Source organism: Medicago truncatula, chromosome 7 (assembly GCF_003473485.1).
Source record: "Medicago truncatula cultivar Jemalong A17 chromosome 7, MtrunA17r5.0-ANR, whole genome shotgun sequence".
In the NCBI taxonomy this organism is placed as follows: domain Eukaryota; kingdom Viridiplantae; phylum Streptophyta; class Magnoliopsida; order Fabales; family Fabaceae; genus Medicago; species Medicago truncatula.
The window spans coordinates 44,696,965-44,717,811 of NC_053048.1; the positions used below are offsets into that span (position 1 = coordinate 44,696,965).

At 31.9% G+C, this 20,847-nt stretch overlaps 1 protein-coding gene across 4 annotated transcripts; it reads left to right on the plus strand.

Annotated features, from left to right (window-relative positions):
• Positions 1-446: 446 nt before the first annotated feature.
• LOC25499112 (mitochondrial Rho GTPase 2) lies at positions 447-10,477 on the plus strand. Of its 4 annotated transcripts, XM_013594269.3 has the most exons (15): positions 449-717; positions 985-1,117; positions 1,839-1,988; positions 2,465-2,641; positions 2,755-3,006; positions 4,245-4,313; positions 4,452-4,507; positions 7,007-7,088; positions 7,167-7,378; positions 7,515-7,596; positions 7,791-7,903; positions 9,524-9,674; positions 9,783-9,969; positions 10,127-10,220; positions 10,312-10,477. In XM_013594269.3, the coding sequence occupies exons 1-14, from the start codon at positions 524-526 to the stop codon at positions 10,198-10,200; spliced, it is 1,932 nt and encodes a 643-aa protein (XP_013449723.1). In that variant the 5' UTR covers positions 449-523; the 3' UTR covers positions 10,201-10,220; positions 10,312-10,477. The 4 variants fall into 4 exon arrangements, with proteins under 4 accessions (XP_013449724.2, XP_013449723.1, XP_024626341.1 ...); XM_024770573.2 differs by having other exon boundaries at positions 10,127-10,477; XM_013594268.3 differs by having other exon boundaries at positions 450-717; positions 7,515-7,584; positions 10,127-10,477.
• The last annotated feature ends 10,370 nt before the right edge of the window (positions 10,478-20,847 follow it).

A 20,847-nucleotide genomic window follows, 5' to 3' on the forward strand; every position in this document is an offset into this window, starting at 1 on the left:
ACTCATTTTAACTATCATATATTGATATTTAAGCATGCAAACATCAAATAATTAAACTTACATAACTTATAAACTATATTTAAGAACAATTCATTCAAGATAATTTAAATTTGAATATTGTAACACAATCACTTATTAGATTTTTATAACCTCTCAACCAAACTTCAAGAGTTATAAAATCCTATCGACCATGATAACAAAATGGTTAAAAATAAAAGCAAAAAACTTTAAAATTGGCACTAATTTTTTCACATACAATAATTTCGTTTCTTTAGCATTTAACACAATAAAAGTATAATCCAAAATTATTACCAAAAAAAAAAAAGTATAATCCAAAAAAAAAAACTACAGAAAGTAAACAAAAAAAACATTAATAAATTATGGAGGGAGAGGTTAAGGCGTAGCTTAATTAGTTTTTTTAGGAAAGTTAATGTTTAATTAGTTAATTAAATTCTATATATGAACACTATTTTGAATATTTCACATTTTCCGTTCTTCTTCCCTATCTCGCATCGCAGCATCAATGACAAAGACCGATCGAAATGCAGTTCGAGTTGTCGTCGCCGGTGACCGCGGCACCGGAAAATCAAGCCTCATCGCTGCCATAGCGTCGGAGTCATTCCCCGATACCGTTCTTCCCGTTCTTCCGCCTACTCTCTTGCCCGCAGATTATTTCCCCGATCATGTTCCCATTACCGTAATCGACACATCCTCTAGGTAAATTACGCTTTTATTTGCATATATATTCAATTGTTATTTGGAATTAATCACTTTCCATTTTTATCAATTGATTGATCAATTAAAGTCAACCTCTGCATTTAATTCATTCATTTAAATTTGATTCAATATTTATTTTCACCTAAATGTGTGTTGTATTGCATTTTCTTCACTGAATTATGTTTGCGTTGAAGTTATGTTTGTTCCATGTCTCGATTTGAAATGATTGATTAGTGAATGAAATCGTGATTTTGTTGATTTGTCTAGTTTGGAGAAACAAAACAAGCGCAATGAAGAATTGAAAGGTGCTGATGTCGTGGTTTTAACATATGCTTGCAATGATTCTCAGTCCTTTTCGCGATTGAGTTCTTACTGGTTTCGCGAACTACAAAAGTTGGAGGTTTGTGTGTTTTTATGTATTTTGCTTGCTTTCTTGATAGGAAAATGTCAGAATGTTCTTTCTTATACACTTTCTATTATTAGGCGAATGGCAAGTTTTTTGTGCTAAATGTTTGGTATCACATCGAGTTTGCCAGAATCAGAGTGAGTCGTTGAGATTTTGGAAACATGCTCTTTCTCTCCTAGGGACTAAGTCTTGTATGGAGAGTATTTTTGTATAAAATACAGAATACCAATCTTACATAATGTTGGAATTCGAGTGTGAGTAGTTAGTTTTGCCTTGGCTAGGTATGAGCTAACTGAAGAATATATAATAGATATGTACCCATATAACTAATGCTTTAGGGTTTTGGGTGGCATATCATGTCTTGCTCTTTTAGTGGTTCTGGTTATTAGTCTGGTGTTGTTCGTGATGTTCACCCAACTCAAATTGGTGTGAGTACAAGATATTTACTAGCTTTTTCTAACCATAACTGTCACTAGATATTTTTACTCCCACTGTTATGCTGCCTAGTGTACACCTTCCAAATTGGTGGCCTGGTTGGTTTACAGACCAATAGATCAATCTATCTGATCCCATCACATGCTCTCTCTTCAGTAAAATCTAGATGAAACTTAACTAATAATAAACAAATTGAAAAGTGTATATTGCTATTTGCTATCACTTTTCTTTTCGAGAAGGCATGGAACTATGGAAGTATATTATCTATTTTGTGATACAGGTAACGGTACCTATAATTGTGGTTGGTTGCAAGCTAGATCTGCGAGATGAAAGCCAACAAGTGAGCTTAGAACGTCTCATGGCACAGCTCCTACAAGAGTTCAAGAATGTTGCCACCTGCATTGAATGCTCTGCAGCGACACTATACCAGGTATATTGCGTTCCTGTATTATCTTTTCACGAGGTGTTGCTAACTTATTTACAGAGAGTATATCATGTTTTGTGCCTACAAGATGAAATTCTATAAGTTTATCTTTCTTTTTTCTGGATTAAAAATCATTGAATCCTATAAAGATTTCAATGACATTCATTACAGCAATATCTTACAAGTTAATGAAGTTTCCAATGTGTTTCCCTATTCTAAAATACAATCCGTGCTTTATTGAAGGCGAAATGACCTTTAATCATCAAATACAAAACATGAAAAGATACAAAAACAGCTAAATAGGTTCCCATTTATTCTATACAAGTCAAGTGTGAAGTAAGAAATTTGTGCATCTCTGCAATATTGCAATTGTTTTGAGTTGTGCAAATAAGGAAAGACATCTTCTTCATAATATTATTTCTGTATTTCACTTCAATTTGCATATAATTGCTTGAAATGTAACGTCAATCTTACGTTTTTAGGTCCCAGAAGTTTTTTATTTTGCTCAAAAAGCTGTACTACATCCGGTAGAGCCATTGTTTGATCATGAAAGTCAAGCTTTAACAGATAAATGTGTTAGGGCGTTGAGAAGAATATTTGTTCTTTGTGACCGTGACATGGATGATGCCCTCAATGATGCAGAACTAAGTGATTTTCAGGTTTTTTATAGATTTAGAATTTTATTTTTTATTTCCGTTTTATTTAATGTACTCTGAGAATGCATTGTTTTCATTTGTGGCCCCTTTATTCAAAACTTTCAATACATCTACAGGTTAGATGTTTCAATGCACCATTGGAGTTACCTCAAATAGCAGATGTCAAAACAGTTGTACAACAGGATGTACCAGAAGGAATCAACTCACATGGTCTTACTTTCCCAGGATTTTTGTATATACATAATATGTTCTTAAGAAAAGGGAATCCGGAGACATTTTGGGCTGTGTTAAGATACTTTGGATATGATAATGATCTAAAACTCAAGGACAATTTCCTTCCTGTTCCATCTAAGACTGCTCCTGATCAGGTTATACTTATACTATTATTATGTAAATTTCACCATTGTCTTCCTATCCGGTTTGAGTGGAAGAGGTTTGAGTAGTGATACTATCATTTAACTAAACAATTTTCAATATTGGTATCAATAGTAACAGAACATGCAAATTGTTGTTAAATTAGAAGGACTAAAAGTTTTTTTTTTTTGACAAAAACAAACGATATTCATTCATTCAAATCGATAGAGTACATCAGATACAAACATCGCTAAAAACGTAAAGGGTGAATATGCGAACAAACTCACAGCACCCAAGTTAATAGCATAAAACGGCAAAATGCCTACAAGTAATATGATAAAACCTAAGTCACCGAAATTCACATGCTTCCGGATCTGCAACGTTGACGCCCAAATCATTGGTTGAATTTGTAATTGACTGATGTCGATCTTTCAATAGGAACTAAACGAACACCGCGACAAGACGCAAAATCAAACGCCGCACAAGACGACGAACAACACAACGCCGCACTTAGATGATGAAATCACAAAAAAACACAAAAGAAAAAACTTAATATATGTGTAAACCACTTATTTAGATTGAAAGAAAAGGGAAAAAAGATGTAGAGGGGTGATTCTAGGTCAAAAAATGACCTAAAACCACCCCTCCTCAATGAACGAAGGAGAAATAAAGTTTAGAGAGAAGTTGGAGTTTCTCTCATTAGAAAACTAAGATGAGATAGAAGGACTAAAAGTTTATCTTCTGGTTATGCATGTTTATTGTAATAATACCATTCACCAGTAGGTTTTCTCATGGTCGATGATTTCCTAAAACCAAGTGTACTCAGGGTTTTGCAAATATTAGCTGTGAACATAATTTCTTGGGTCTAGGATTGATGATTTGGAAAAATCAAGTGTAGAATTTATATTTGTTTCAGAAAATGATTCTTACATGTTTCCTGGTTATTGCCTAGATATTTCCTTATCTGTTTCCATTTATTGTACAAATATGGCAGTTTGGATTTCAATCGGTGTATTATTGATCTTGACATATTATACAGTTATTACTGGGACGGAGAGACGACAAATGCAGAGATTTGGTGTCACTGCTTTTATGATGCAATCTTGTTAAGTCAAATAATGGTTTTAAAAGAAGCACAAGACACACTATCCACTTTTTACCCAATAGTATTTTCCAGCATTTTTGGTCATTAAGTCATTATTAATGTAGTTATTTTACACTCTGTATTCAACTTTCATTGATAATCATACAGAGTGTGGAGCTGACAGGTGAAGCTGTAGAGTTTCTAAATGGCATCTTTAGACTATTGGATACCGATAAAGTATGTACTAATGATTTTTATTATCACTTCTTTAACCATACCATGTAATTTAACCCCATCTCCTTCCACATTATTTTTTTTGATGGTATTCAACATGCTTTTATCTGATTTGTTTCTTTGAACATTGATATTCTATAGGACCGAGCCCTAAAACCTTCCGAAGTGGACAAGCTGTTTTGTACTGCTCCAGAAAGGTGTGTGAACTTGTAAACCCCCCCAAACAAAATTTAAATCTTTCTATGCATATAACAAAGAAAACTTGCCTTTTGATTGTTTTGGAAACATCATCCTTGCTTGCGCCGGTCAGGCTGCGTATATCTACCCTCCCCGGACCCCGCTTGGTGAGTGTCTCATGCATTGGGATGCCCTTGAAAATGATCAGGGATAGTATTTTCTTAAAAACAAATTGTAGCTATTGTTGGACTGTTATACTCCCAGACTTATCTATTAAGAAGCTTCGATATCTTATTAAGACTGTTTGGTTCTAAAAACAATTTATTGGAGGCATCACTAGAAATTTGGAATATGTGGGTTTGTGTTAGGATGCATCTTCTAGGAGGAAGTTGTTAGTCAATTAGCCCGTTGGCTTGATAAGATAAGATTAGTTAGTTACGTATTTGAATTTGTTGTAAGAGATGGGGATAACCTTAAAGGGAAAGCACTCGCGGAATTCTTGATTTATACTGATTTCTCAATTGCTAAAGAATGCTTGGCGGCAAGAATTGGTACAGGGCAAATGGTGGCACCAACTTCTTTACCAAAGGTTAGGTATGAGGACGGTGAGAAACGTGGATAGGGAAGTAGTGAGTATGCTGCCTCAACAACCTTGAGTACGACGCGACGACGAGTAACATGTTGGATCAGGGCTCATTCAAGGCTTGGGACACGGAAGTTGCCTTCTTGTGAGTTTCTTCAGAAGGAGGAAGGGAGATTCTTCAAGTGCGGGTGACTGTTTAGTCCTGAGCAGTAAGCATAGATGATGTCCAAAGGTGCAGGTCCTGATCCTTGCTTAGAATCAACAATCCAGAGAGGCTGCTGATCTGCTGCATTTGGAAGGGAAATTTGCATGCTGGGGATATGATCAGTAGGAAGTCTTGCAAAATGGGAATCCTCTGTTTCCGCATTGAGGGCAAGGTGAAATTTAAAGGGGAATGTATTGCTAGGATGTATCTTCTAGGTTGAAATAAGGACATCTTTAGTGTATTGTTCTTTTAGTTAAATTAGTTGGTTTGGTAGTTGAATTTTTTGTAAAATATAGAGGTATTCTTTCTTTATAGGGATAAGACACTTGTAGAATTTTTGATGGAAGCTGGTCTCTTAGTTGTAAGGGTTACCGCCCTGGCAAGGTTATGAGAACCCTTGTGAGTCAGAATAATAACATTGCATATTCTTTCTTCTTGCTTTCTTGCCGTGCCCATTCTCTGTAATTATTTATTTCCTCTACATTTCCCTAGGTTCCAATCTCAGGAATCTAACAGTTTGAAGGAATGTTTTTCACTTCTTTTCTTGACAAGTCTCTGTTTCTGTAGAATTAAAACAGAATTTCATTCTACATATCATCGACAAGCATCATATTATCCTACTGCATTATGTGAGCTCACAGAGCAATATATGTTCAAGTACAATGGTGCTTAGCTCCTAGTTCTCTAGAACAGAACCCAAGAAAAATGACAAAGCATCCTATTTCCCAGAAAACAAAACAAAGGAACATAAAGATAAGGAATTGACCCCAGATACAGTGCCATTCCTTTCCTCAATCAGTGGCCTTGTATTCCTGCCTTACTTTGATAATCCCCTCTCCCATATCTTTCCTCTCTGTTAGAATATGGAAACTAATACACCACAACAGGTCTTTTCTACTCCCATCTTTCTGTTTCATTCCTCTTCTATAAAGCGGGCCAATGATCTATCACGTTGAAGTTACGGGTTTCAGATAAAACGAGGAGAGAAATAATAAGAGCTTCTAATCCTAAATAAATTGGAAAATAAGGAACCAAATCACATTAAAATCTAATCCTAAGAAATAAACTGAGATACTCTACTGTTATATCAAAATATTATAAGATATTTTCTTATATTCTAACACGCCCCTCAAGCTAAAGCTTACTAAGCTATAACCTTGTTACAAATATACTCTTTGAAATAGAAATGTAACACCTCACATAATAACTTGATTGTAGCTTGATAGCAACTTGATCGAAATCTACATATAGAGATACAAGGCTCTATTCATAAATAAATAGATAAGTGAGGAAACAAATCATTATAATATCTAAGTAATATAAAAACTAATCCTAAGAGATCTATGATACTCTAAAACTGTAAATTATTCCTAGGAAATAAACTAAGGTGCTCTAATATAATATATCAAAGCCATTATAAGATATTTTCTTATATTCTAGTATATCAAACCCTATGAGGCCCATTTTTCGTTTCTTTCCTCTATTTTTATGCATGTAGATCAATGGCCCACCACAGGTCACCTTCAGAAGCATTAAAATTTTGGAAATTATCAAGTGAAGCCTACTTGCAGTTTGATCTTAACTTTATAGTGATTCAAATGTGATATTTTATTTGCAAATTATTCACTTTGTTTCCTTCTTTTTCAATTGTGATAATACTGAAATGATTTAAAGTTATATGTTTGTTTCTCCACTTGATTCTTATGTTCAGTAGTTCGTTTTGAATTGCAGTCCATGGAATGATGCTCCATATAACAATGTTACTGAGAGAACTGATATGGATTACATGTCTCTTAACGGATTCCTATCCCAGGTGGGGATAACATGTACTGTCTTTTAGTCTTCACAGTGAGATAGTTATTGATATATTTTCCTACATTTTATGATGCAGTGGGCCCTTATGACATTACTTGATCCACCATGTACCCTGGCGAATTTGATTTACATTGGATATAGTGGTAATCCTGCTGCAGCACTCCGTGTTACTCGTAGGAGATCAGTTGATCGCAAGAAACAAACGACAGAAAGGAATGTGTTCCAATGCTACGTTTTTGGTTCTAAAAATGCCGGCAAATCTGCTCTGTTGGATGCATTATTGGGAAGGTGTGCTTCTAAACCAAGTACCATAGTTAGTGCATCTTTTGAATATATGTTGATCTATGAGCAAGTAAAACTTATCCACTCTTAATGTTTATGTTCATTTTTCTTCAAAGCGACACTTACATCACCGATCTTGTAGGCCTTTCTCAAATAATTATACTCCAACAACAGTTGAGAAGTTTGCTGCAAATGCCATTGAATTAATAGGGGTGAGTATCAAGGTGGGAGAAGATTATTATTACTTATGTCAATTTTAAAAGTATGCTTTATTTCTTTCATGCTCTGCATTGATGCAAGTTGCAACATACTCCGTAACTAGTAAATATAAGAGTCACATTGATGTTGTGGAGGAAGTTAAGTGAGTATAATGTGCAGTTTTTCTATACTTTTGATTTTGTTGTTCACTACTATATAGGGAACTAGGAAAACTCTTGTATTACGGGAGATACCTGAGAGTGAAGTATCGAAATTTCTGTCAAATCAGGATTATTTGGCAGCGTGTGATGTAGCTATTTTTGTGTATGACAGGTATGGTGCAAATGAATTTGTGTGTTCATGCTTTATTACATTTAATCTGTAGGAGTGATTGTTTTGCATTCTTCTTTTACTTTCACCAACATTTTATGTATGGATGTGTTAGTAGGCCTCCTATTAAGCACACTATGTAAGGCACAGACCCAACAGTCCTTGCCTAATTTAATATTATATGTGTAGAATAAGTAGAAGTGGGAAGAGAATGTTGGGGATTCGGTTTTTTACCTGGCAGATGGTTGGCTGGGAGAGGGACACATGATCTCTAATCCTATAAGCTGTGAAATATAGCAACTGCCGGAATAGAAGTTATAACTTCCCCATATGTGTGTATGTAAATTAATTTCCCAAGGATTTGTTGGGAGTTATGGGGGAAACACTTTGGAGGGGGGAAGGGAAATTGAGGGTACCCATCACCTTATTTGGGAGTGTTTTTATAGGGGAGGAGAAGAGAATACTTGTATAATATTTTCTTTGTTTTGAGAGTATTATGAAGTGAGGGAACAGATTTAGAAGTTTATTCAAAACCCTCAAAAGTCTACCCCCAATAGATCACTTAAAAACACCTGTCTTTAATGTTGTATTTCCCCATAAACTAGTTAGTTATCAATGTAAATGTTATTTTCTGAAATAAAACCTACACTAAATCCCAACCGCTGTCACTACCTAGCAACATCGACACCATTGCTTCCACCATGGACTCTCTTCCATTGTCGTCGTCTAACTCCCTCCACAATCACATCAACTGCAACTCGGCACCATTCTCCTCTCCGGCCCAGAATTGTCTGGCACTGTCGTCCAATATTTTACCATAAAACAATTATCGAACACTTTTTTTGTTTTAATATACACCATAAAACAAATTACCGGACACATTTTTTGTTTGTTTTTTTTTTGATAAATAACCGGACACATTTTAAGTTTTTTGTTTGTTTTAAATCATTATAAAAAAAATTCAAATCAATGATAGCAATTGGTTTTTTTCTTTTTTTGTAAGGAAATGCAGTTTTGGAAATTGTTTTATAGAATAGTTTATTTGGGGGAAAAACTAAATGAAATTTACCCTTAATCTTTGACATATTCATTTTGATTGTATTGGAAATCGACATGAAGTTTGATACGGCTTGCACTTTTATGGTTCTCGACCTCCTAGAGAAATGATCATATCAAGTTAGAGGAATGATTTGTTGTATGTGGAGTTAATAATCGCCAATAAATTATAACAAATTATGAGATCAAAATTTTCATTAAAATCTGATATGACCTGTTTCATGCCAACACCATTGGCAGTATTTCTGGGCTAGTTTAAAGAAGGAACGAAAAACTCGATGCATCATCATCTGCACTTGTTCTTAGGGAAGGCTATCCTCTCAAAGTCAAATTCATGTTATTTAAAATTATAAAAAGCGATTCTTATGTACTTGTATGAGTATCGCTGTATGCCTGTACCAGATTTTGAGAGGGATCTTTATCATGCCTATTCTATTGAGGCCTCGTGTGAATAAATTTCTCTCGATTAAACTAATCTAGTTCAATTCTAAGTTGCATATTTGTTTATTTTTGGCATTTTGTTTCCAGTATCTTCTTAGTTTTTGCTCTTTTGTGCTTGTTTTCCAGCTCAGATGAATATTCGTGGAAGAAATCCAGAGATTTGCTTGAGAAGGTTGCTGGGCAAGGTGATCTAACTGGTTATAGAGTTCCTTGCCTCCTTATTGCTGCTAAGGATGATCTAACTCCATATCCAAGGGCGGTGCAAGATTCAGTGAAGGTATTGCATTTCCAGCCATGTGTTATCATATAATTGAATAAGTTATGCACAATTTCATTGCCCAATCTGACAGTTCAGAATGTTATCATCTATTTATTTTTGACATAGGTTACTCTGGAGTTGGGAATAGAGGCACCTATTCACGTAAGCATGAAATTAGGTGATTCAAATAATGTGTATAATAAAATTGTTAGTGCTGCAGAACACCCTCATTTGAGCATTCCAGAAACTGAGATTGGGAAGAAAAGAAAGCAATACAATCGGCTTGTTCAGAACTCTCTTATTTTTGCTTCAGGTGTTTCTCTTAACTTTTTCCAACCAGGACATGATGCATGATGCATACATACATCACAAATTTGCAAAATATCCATTTTTCTGCTGTTCAAGTGTTGATTGTTAATTAGCAAAACAAATGTTCATTGCTAAAATAGTTTTCTATGTTGAATTTACAGTTGGGACCGCTATGGCAGTTGTTGGTTTGGCAGCATGCCGTGCATATGCAGTGAAGAAGAATTCTTCTGCTTAGTCATCAAAAGTTAATTTATGGTAATACTTATGTATACATAACCTTATTGGAAAACCTTATGTTAGAATGTGTTAAGCATAGGAATTACTAATTTCATTTATTCTTTGTCAGGTTAAGGCTTGTTGTATAGTTTCCTCAATAGGATTGTTTGGTTTCAGTCTGTTTTTCATTGTGGACCTTTTAGGGGCAATCACATTGATTTGACGAAATTACACTTATCGCTCTTGTTTAATTTTTTTAGTCGAGTGCAAATGAAATTGAAAGCTGGTTAGATATATTTTTAGTTTTAATTGTTTAAGTTGACATTTTGGATTTTATATCACTGGAGTGATTTGAACTATTTTAAGTGGAAGAACAATTAACCACTACTAAGAAAATAAATTTTATTTTTTATTTTGGTGGTTTTCAAATATGAAGTGGGTAATGTCATTAAATTTAACAATTTGATTGGTCAGATTAAAATGAAATTTAGATTTCTCTTTACCATTTGATATCAATTATGTGATTTTTAGTGGTATGATATTGCAAATCTCTGACTATTAATTTAACCTAAAGCCTTGCTATTTAAGTTTATTGTACTTTCTTTCCACAACGGCTTTGGTGGAAACTATGGGATCAATGCTTCATATAGCCGTCTTTATGTTGATGAACTTGTGTTCCACGTGTTTAAGTTCATTAAATTGCTATGTTTGTAACGACCTTGGGTAGTGTTTAAAACACGTGATGTATATCACACAATAGTAGTTCGTGTCCAAAACTGCTAATCAGACTTTATATTGGTTTTCAATATAGAACTGATCAAATAATTTATTTTTTACAATCTGACAATCATTAGGCATCGTAAACACACACAAATCATCATTATCTAAAACTTCACAAGAGATAAACAATGGTATGCCAATATAAAGTTACATTATATTTTACAATAAAAAAATTGTTCATACTCATGTTATGTTTTTACTTTTATCTTTATTATTTTGATTTTCGTGTCAATATCTACTTTTCTTTATAAATTTATGATTGTTTTATAAGTTATCATACAAATAATTGTTTAAATAATATATCTATGAATTAGTATTATAGATTGACATGAAAGGGTTTAAGGATGACTCGGTGGTTGAGAATCATAAGGGAAATGTTGAATTGCACTATCTTCTAACATAAATAAGTTTAAGTTTTTTCGTTTCTAAAAGTATGTTGAATTGCACTACCCTCTAACATAAATAAGTTTAAGTTTTTTGTTTCTAAAATATAACGAATGTTAATTAAAATTTTCGTCCTCCTAACATTTCTCGTTTCTTTTTTGGTCCTTAATGGACATAATTTTTTTTTTTTTTTTAGAAAAATGATATAATTTTGTTATGTTCTTGATTTTTCTTGAACATAGTATGGACATACAAAAGTTAAATATAATAGATGAATATAATTTAAACACATATATCAAACATGAAATGATCATAACCTTGACATTTATATGAATATAAATTAGTTGGTAGATGCCAAAAATGAAATAATTTTTTTTGGAGGATGAAATCATTCTGTTTTATTTTTTAGAGATTAAAACCAAATTTTGTTATATTTTTTAGGATAGAAAACATATTCAAACTTAAAATAATTAGACTTTTGACCCGTAAGATGCACGGGTTCAACCGACCGTAATAGAAACCAATAATTTAAATTATATATTTTCATTAATTAAAAAATAAGTCATATGAGATAACTTGTATCTATAATAACATATAAAAAGAGGTGACAACTAGGGTACCCATGGAAGAATGGTGGGTAATTTATCCCAACCAATACACATTAGCCACATAAGCACATTTTTAAGTGGTATCCATAAATTATCTTGATCCCACCAACAAATTGTTCATTTTCATTGGTTGGTGGGTAAATTACCCACCATTCTTTAAAGGTAATCTAGAAAAAACCATAAAAAGAATGCACCTTTAAAAAAAGTTGTAAACTCGCGAAATAAAGTCTAGGCTAAGTTCAAAATTATCGTGCTCCTCTTGCATGAGTACTGTTATCTATCTGTTAGGGTTTAGTTTCACAGGACACCCGTGCAGTGTAGTCTGTACTGAAACTGCCACAAATTTTTTATCACTAAATCATAAACCTTCCTATTCATTCACAAGTTTATTCTGGCATGCATGTTCATTCATTTCGTTCCTAAAATCGTGCTTGATATATAGCTACAGGTTTCTGCCCCCACCAATTATTCTACAAAGTAGTGGTTTCGAATCATATATATTTTTTCTTAACACATGACATGATGGCTACACCTTGGCATAGACGATTCCACCTTACCTGTTTTGTTAAGTAGCAATAGAAAAAAAGTGCAAACCTCATTGCCAAATCATATATTCACTCGATAGGGTACAAGAAAATCTCCACAAGCCACACAGGGTGTCGACACGTAAAACTTAATTCCAGTACAGGTTTGTACAAATATATCCTGATCGATTTGAATGAGGTTTCTGTGCAATATATTCCCTTTTTAAAGTGCAAGTGTATGGTCCCCAATTTCCATTTTCCTCAGGGACTTGTGTCAATTCCCTTCAAAGGACAGTACTGTTCTAGGGCCAAAAGAGAACAAATCAGGAAATTGGCATCCATTTTTAGAGAGTCTAGGCTACCCTATTGGCTAGAGCAAGTGTTAAACTTGAGACCCTTTTGAATGGAATTTTAAAGTTGGCTAGTGCTTGTTGACAACAATTCCTTGTCCTATCGCACTTTGCCTTGAATTAATGCAACAAAATAGAAAAGAAAAAAAAAGAACATGATATCTCAGTCATTGTATTGTATGCAAGTTAAGTTCCATACATGCCCAAACACTATGCATAGGTGGTGGGAGACAATCAGGACTGGAGTTTTCAATTGTATAATTTTTTCTGTTACCTTGTTTAATGGAATTGACTACTCTAATCTAATGCGCCTCACTTTTTTTAGAAAATAATAACACTATGGAGCTATATATACTCATTGATATATATTTTTCATTGATAGAATGTTTTTCAGAGGTATTTAGAATACATAATCATTTATTTAATTAGTATAATCAATTTTCTTTAATATTCTTTTTCATTTGATGAAAAAATCAATTAAAATCTTTATCGAAGATATTATTAATTTTAGTTTGGAAAATAATGTAAAGTTTTTTAGTTGAATAAAGTTAGTTATTTTTGACGTCTAAGACGGTTGATAGTCTTGATGTTCTTACTATTTCGGTCAATCCTTCTTTACCTCTTTAATGACTATCATTGCGACGGTAGGACACCATTAGCCAATGTCATCTTTCCCACCAACAATGCCATCGCTCTTGCTATTCAGCACCCTCCTCCACCTAGCAACCTAGCTCCTTCCACCACCACAAGCCAACTCCTTCCACCATCTACTAGACTACTGCCCACCAACATTCACTATTGTTCGAATCAACATTGTCCACCATTATCATTAGTGTTTAATATCTTCCACCTTTGCTGCCACAACCATATGCGATCATTCTCTATTTGGTTATGGGTTAGGTCTGACTCGTCCCCTACAAAATCGATTTGAAAGGTGAATGTTATTTTTATAAACTCATTTCAAATATTATTTTAGTCAATGTAAAACTTGAGGTTTTTCCAATTTTCCCATCATCGCTACTTGTCACCTTCCAATCTATAATATGCTCTGAGAATATATTGCTGAAGTTTTTTGGTTGTCCACTCTCTAAAATTATTTTCAAATTAAGGTTACCAAATAAATTAATGTGTTTTGTTTGGAAAACAATAATGCGAAAATTATTTTAACGAATAGTTTCTCAAAACAGGTTAAATAAAAGAGAAATGATATCTATACAACTATTTTGCGACAACTTTTTTTATATTCATTATATTCTAACTCATTCTCTCTTTTGTTTTGGTTTGTGTTTCATTACTTATATATCTTTGGTTGTCTTATAAATTTTACAAAAATAATTGTTCAAGTAGCATATCACAAAATTAAAATAGACTGAATCATATGTTTCTTAATCCAATAAAATATTTTTAGGGAAATGTTAAAGAGTGCCCTTAGGGCATTGGTTAAGAGGACAAACTTAAAAATATTGTATTGGAAAATGGTGAAAATGAATATATTTGCCTTTTTAAAAGTTTTTTTTTTTTTTAAATTCAATGCAGACTTACTATTTTTAGTTTCCTTAACTAGTGTTCTAAGGGCACCCTAAGAGCACGGGTGAGCATGACCCATATTTATAGAGTAATTATATTTGAACAACTTTTTTGCTACAACTTTTAGGATAACCTTGTTGTGCTCTCTTTTCATTGGTCAAAAACAATGGAGAGAAAAAAAAGAAGAGAGAGAATAAGAAGATAATATTAGTATGAGAGAGAAAGTTGTACAAAAATGATTGTACAAATATCATTTCTCATATTTTTAATATCCATGATACGATATTCTCAAACATTATTTCATAAACAAAAACAAAAAAAACGTCTTATCAAGTACTGATCATTTGATATAATGAGGATCCTTTCCAAGTAGTTGATAATAACATAGGTGGGGGGCCTCAGAGGATACTCTATTGGATTCTCTGGATTGCTTTAATGGACATGGCATCTGTTGTAGTACAATAACAAACAATTTTGGTTTGACCCCGAAGCAACAAAATTCTCGAACAAACTACCAATTTGCAACTCCATCCACTCCACGGCTAGATCAGTGTGTGTGAAAGACACCAACCGCCTAAGCTGGCTACTGCAGGCTTATGCCATCGTATGCTATTAACTTGGATGCTGTGAGTTTGTTTGCAGATTTATTCTTTACATTTTTAGCGGTGTTGAAATAAGTAATTTATCGATTTGAATGAATGAATATCATTTTATTTTTATAAAAAATAAAATAAAATGGGTACGACGTTTCATATTAACATATTTAAATAAGTAATTTAACTGACGTTTGACAAACTAATAGACCAACGAAATTAAACATTCTTTTAACATTTAATGTGATGTTTTAAAGAATTTGATGATATACAATATCATATTTTATTTTTAATTTATAATAATACATTTAAATATACGAAAATTAATGTAGACAAATAAATAAGGTTAAATACTAAAAAGTTAACAAATTTATAATGTATTCTAGAGTACAAAAATTTAATATAATAATAATAATAAATGTTATCCGTAATTACTTAAATATGCTCATCTAATAGGCCTAAAAGATTTTTTATGGTTCGTTTCATGACAATCTTAATTAAATAGACTTGAAAAAAGTTTTAACCTTCACCATTTAAAAGATAAAAGTTTGATAATGCTTAGTCCTAAAGTAAAATAGACCATAGGTCCCTTTAAACCGATATGTCATGTTTCCACCTATCCGTCCAAGCTTCGATCAAAAGAACAACGTCCCTTTTTCTTGGGGTATGTTCAAAATTTAAATTCATTCCTTAATTATTTATTTAATAAATTAACATATAAGTATGAGTTTGGTTTTGTGCCATAAAAATTTATTTTGAATGAATTGAATTTATATACTTGATCATGGTTAACAGTGAGCTGAACATAAATTTCAGTCTAAAAAACAATTCTATAACAAAAACTTCAAATTTTAATTTCAAGTTATAATAAATTATGAGGGCAAAATCAATTTTATTTAAGAGCAACCTATCAAGTTTCATATCGAATAAGATATTGTATTAACATAATTATATAAGTGAAGGAAGTCTTTAACAAGCTGATTTTGTAATGTTGTATTAGACCCATGATCGAATTCTCATACAACCAAACATATCAAAAACAATTCTACATCTTTAAAATCAATTAAATTAAAATCGAACATACACAATATATAGAGAGAGAAACATGTGTACTCTGATCCCAACAATATTTCATTAGGGTTTTACTTACCACTCTATGAATTCTTAATTAACATTACATATTTCTCGAGAATTGGAGAGCTAAGACAACAACAAAAGATAGATTGTTAAAAAAAAAATAGACTTATGTACCACACTCTTTTTAACATGTTCACTCCCACATAAATAGTTTGAGTCATTTATAAAATATTACTGAATCCAATTGGATACCATTTTTTCCTCTAAATATTGAGGAAGAGAGGAATTTTTATTAAAGTGACAATAGTAATTATTTTACAACCGTTTTTTAGGAAATTCTTGCCCAACAGTTTGCGGTTATAATGTTAAACTATTACCCTTAAACTAACACCTCAATTGAATTCAAATTAGTAAGAGTGGGTGTGTTATCATTACTCTCTGCGAAGAAATAATGGAAATTACTCTCAACTACTTTTTTTTTCTAAAAAAAAAAAAACTATTTTTTTTCCAGCATGTGAAAATTTATATGAGTTGGATCTCATGAATTCATCACAGTCCAACATGTCTTAATGTTAAGAGACATCTGACAAAAATACTTATTCCATCTGTCTCAAAATAATAATTGTTTAAAGTTTGTACACGATTTTTTAAAAAATAATTAATGGTATTGATTTTAATAAAATTAGTATGATTTACTAAAAAGATCCTTATAAACTGTAGTTAATGGAGTTGTTAAGTTAGATGAAAATCAATAAATAAGAATATAATAGTGAAATAATAATAAATGATGAATTAATATTCTAAAATGACAATTATTTTGAGATAAAAAAATTGCTAAAGAAATAATAATTTTTAGTCTGAAGAAGTATAAAGTATTTAGTAAATTTTATGTCTAGACCATGTTTTATCAAATGTAGAATTCTTAACATGGATATAAGTCAACTCCTTAGAAAATGGATCAATATTTGTTGGCCAACTCAACTCCAATATTACTTTGTCAAATTATAATTGACCACCATAAGTAGTCTGGTGACTTTAGCCACCGTGCTGTGGCCCCTGATGGTTCTTATCTTCTTTTCCCTTAACCCTTATAACATGATCACACGTGCGACTTTACATGCAACTATGTTATCGACATTGGCCATGCATTTAGCTTAATTAATTAATGAATCAACTAACCAGATGTTTGGTGTTATGGATATGATCTAATAATAATCTACTTAAATTGGAAACAAAACAAATTTAATTATGACCTCAAAGGTAACTTTGAATTGAGTATCGATCAAGTGGAATGTGGATATTAGGCCAATGACAAGGATCCAACATCAGAAATACATAACATGTGGCAAACAACAGATCGTTGAACAAGTTAAGATCTATACATATGAGTGGAAGACCACATGTATAATTAATGGGATACAACTATTGGCATTTGAAATTAAGGAAACTATAACAAAGCTAGGAAGGCCTTTTGATTTCTCAATGTGTGGATGGCGTCTTCCTTAATATCATTAACACGTCATGTAATTGTGTGTTTTGTGTAGGGGTATATTTCTTTTTATCCACATGGAGAACAAATACATGCAACTCCACTTTATATATATATATATATATATATATATATATATATATATATATATATATATATATATATATATAGCTGCTATTTATTAGGGTTCTCAGCCAATAATATTTAATGGAAAATATTCTTTTGTATACTAAATATTATTTGACACTTTGAGAGATTGAGATAATAAAAAAAATAATGTGATAGATGGGATAAAATAGTGACATGATTGAAAGAGAAAGATAAAGAGAGAATAGAGTATTGAACGAGGGTTTGAAAATGAAAGTGTATAAATATTATTGTTGAAACTTCATTATATATTAAAGTGAGATGGTTCCCTAAAAAAAAAATAAAGTGAGATGGTGATGATCTAATCTTTTTTTTTTAAGGATGATTTAATCATATTTTGACATGTTAATATTATTTTCATTGTTACTGAAAAAATGTAATCATAGATATTCAACAATAATAAATAGACACCTCTTAATTTCATATATTCATTCAATACCTCACTTTTTCTCTACATCTCTTTTCTTATCACATCAATATATTATATCTATTACATTACTCATTTTTTTCTCTTTATTTCAAGATGTATACACCTAGATGGGTGTAACACAGACATTTTCCTAAAATATTAGTACATCACACTTTTATTTAAGTTAGTTTACAAACAATATATGAGGGTAACAGCGTGCTTGGATGCCTTTACATTCTCATTTATCTCCATCAACTAGCATGGAACTGAAATATTCATAATTTTAATCAACATGTGGGTCGAAGAAGATGTAAGTTTCTTTGAAAACATGTACAAGGTTTATGGATTTCCTAACAAATTCTATATAAAGAAGGATAACGGTTTGAAGAATTTTAAATGTAAATGAGCTCATCGGAAGAAGAAAAAAAAAAGAGATGAAAGACTGAAAATTATCTGAAATTAAATTAAACGACCATGGAAAAACAATTTTGCCTAAATATATTAATAATAGATTAGGGCAATGTAGTAAACTTTTATTCTCTCTTTCATTTTTATATTTTTTTCATCTAGATAAAATTATCAAATAGATCAATTATTATGGGAATAATCAAGTACTAAATCCTGCACACTATGGCCAGACAATGACATGGTTGACTATTTATGTTTGTGTTTATGTAGGACTATAATGCAAGGTGGGTTAATATTATCAACTGTGATCTTTCTTTCTTTTTTTCTTTGAAAGAAGACATCACACCAGAGATGCCAAATACATATCACTATGATATGTCTATGCGGAACGACTCAGCTTGCTTAAGTATTTCAACAACATATACTACTAATATGCAATAAATTATGAATTTATGACACAGTTTGTCAGATCATGTTACCTACATTTGGGGGGAAATCCTCAAACAAAATAACAACACCAAATAGTCAAAACGGTATTTATGTACCTCTAAAATTCCTAAATATAGTAAGATAGTGACATTAGAATAGCTAGGGAAGAATGAGATAATGATTTTTTGGATTTTATTATTATTTTTTAATAATAATTCTTAATTAAATTGCAGTAAGTACACTTGTTATCCTTCAAAAAAAGAAGTGAATACACCTGTTTTTCTTTTTATAACAAATACTCTCTTCATCCAAAATTACATGTTAGTATATAACTATCCGTTTTTTTTTTTTAAAATAATCGGATAGTTAGATGCTAACATGAAACCAAATTAATACACAATATTGATCGGGACTAGGAATGACCACGTAGGTATTGGAATGTGTGACTTTATGGAGGAAAAGTTATTGTGACATTAGTATTAGAGTATTTTATAAGAAAGAAATATGAATGAGAAACAAAGTTAAGACGAGAGAGAGAGAGTGATATATAAAAGAGACAGAGAAAGCCATGGTGACTTTTTCTCACAAAATCATTAAATCCTAATTAGTCTATGTTTGATATCACGGTAGATATATTAGAATCACGACGACCCAACGTGATTTTAAAGAAGTTATAAATTACAGCTTTTAGTGATTCTGACACACTCATCGTATTATCAAATACATGTTATACGGAGAGGAATATGATAGTTTGAGAGGTAATAGATGGTAAATTTGAATCCCCGTCTAAATATTTCCAAGAACATTAGATGATTTGTAAAAAAAAAACAAAAACATAAGATGACTATGTCATCTTCTGCTGGACGCATAAGCTACTAGCAATGTCACATGAAGATGATACCAAAATGACCACAGTGAGATTCTAGAGAAGTGAAAATAAAAAAAAAAAATTACAAGACCAAAACCAAAATTTACCCAACTTTGATTATAAGATCATCTTAACTTCGGAGGTTTCTATGATGCAGTTAGAAAATCATCTTTTTTGGAAAAGTTATTTTGTTTAGTCAATAGTATAACCGTAGGTGTCACGTCAGCTAGTGTCTTGTTGGTGGACCACTCTAAAATTAAACTTTACTTTATTCCAAATTCAGTCCTCATACAAAATATTAAGGGGAATTTCAATCTTAGTGTACAAATGAAAATCTATGTTTAATTTTGATTTAATCAGGGACACAATTGCAATCAGTAAAGATATAAACATACCTTATGAGCAAATGTGCAATACACCATATAATGTGACGTGACATGGATTAAATACACAAATGCTCAATAATTGACCATTTAATTTCACCAGAAAAGTCATTCTCATGACTTTCACTCTAGAATTTTCCTTTTAACTTCTAGTAAAAAAATAAGTCCATTTTAACTTCTTTTTTTATGTCTTAAAAAGTATATCTACTATATTGGTTCTGTTGGCTTGCCTTCATTTTAAATTGAAGATCCAGGAGTAGATTCTAAGTTTATTCTGAATTATCATATGAGCATAGAACATAAGCTACCCCACTCGTGTTGTCAATAGGCTAACTCTGAAATCCCTCAATGAATTAATCAGGAATAATTTATTTTCTAAATTAATCAGGAAATAATTTATTTCCTAGGATTTTTTGCAACTTATTTTGTAAATAAATCAATCAATTAATAATTCAATATATCTAAAATGCTTAAATACTAAACAAAGTTATTTTCTTTTACAATCTGTATCATATTCATATGTGATTGCCAGGTATTTTATTTTATATGATTCTCCACCGAAAACATCTTAGAATGAAAGCCAAAGACTCGCATGTATGTCACAGACTCATTACTGAAAAAAAGTGAAACTCATGGTTAACAAAGAATGTTAGAGATTAATATAATTGATTCGTAGAACTAACTAATGTC

Coding starts and splice junctions, on each gene's coding strand:
- LOC25499112 (XM_024770573.2), top strand. CDS start 524: ATGACAAAGACCGATCGAAATGCAGTTCGAGTTGTCGTCGCCGGTGAC. Junction 718..984: donor GTAATCGACACATCCTCTAG/GTAAATTACGCT, acceptor TGATTTGTCTAG/TTTGGAGAAACAAAACAAGC. Junction 7,089..7,166: donor TTAACGGATTCCTATCCCAG/GTGGGGATAACA, acceptor TTTATGATGCAG/TGGGCCCTTATGACATTACT.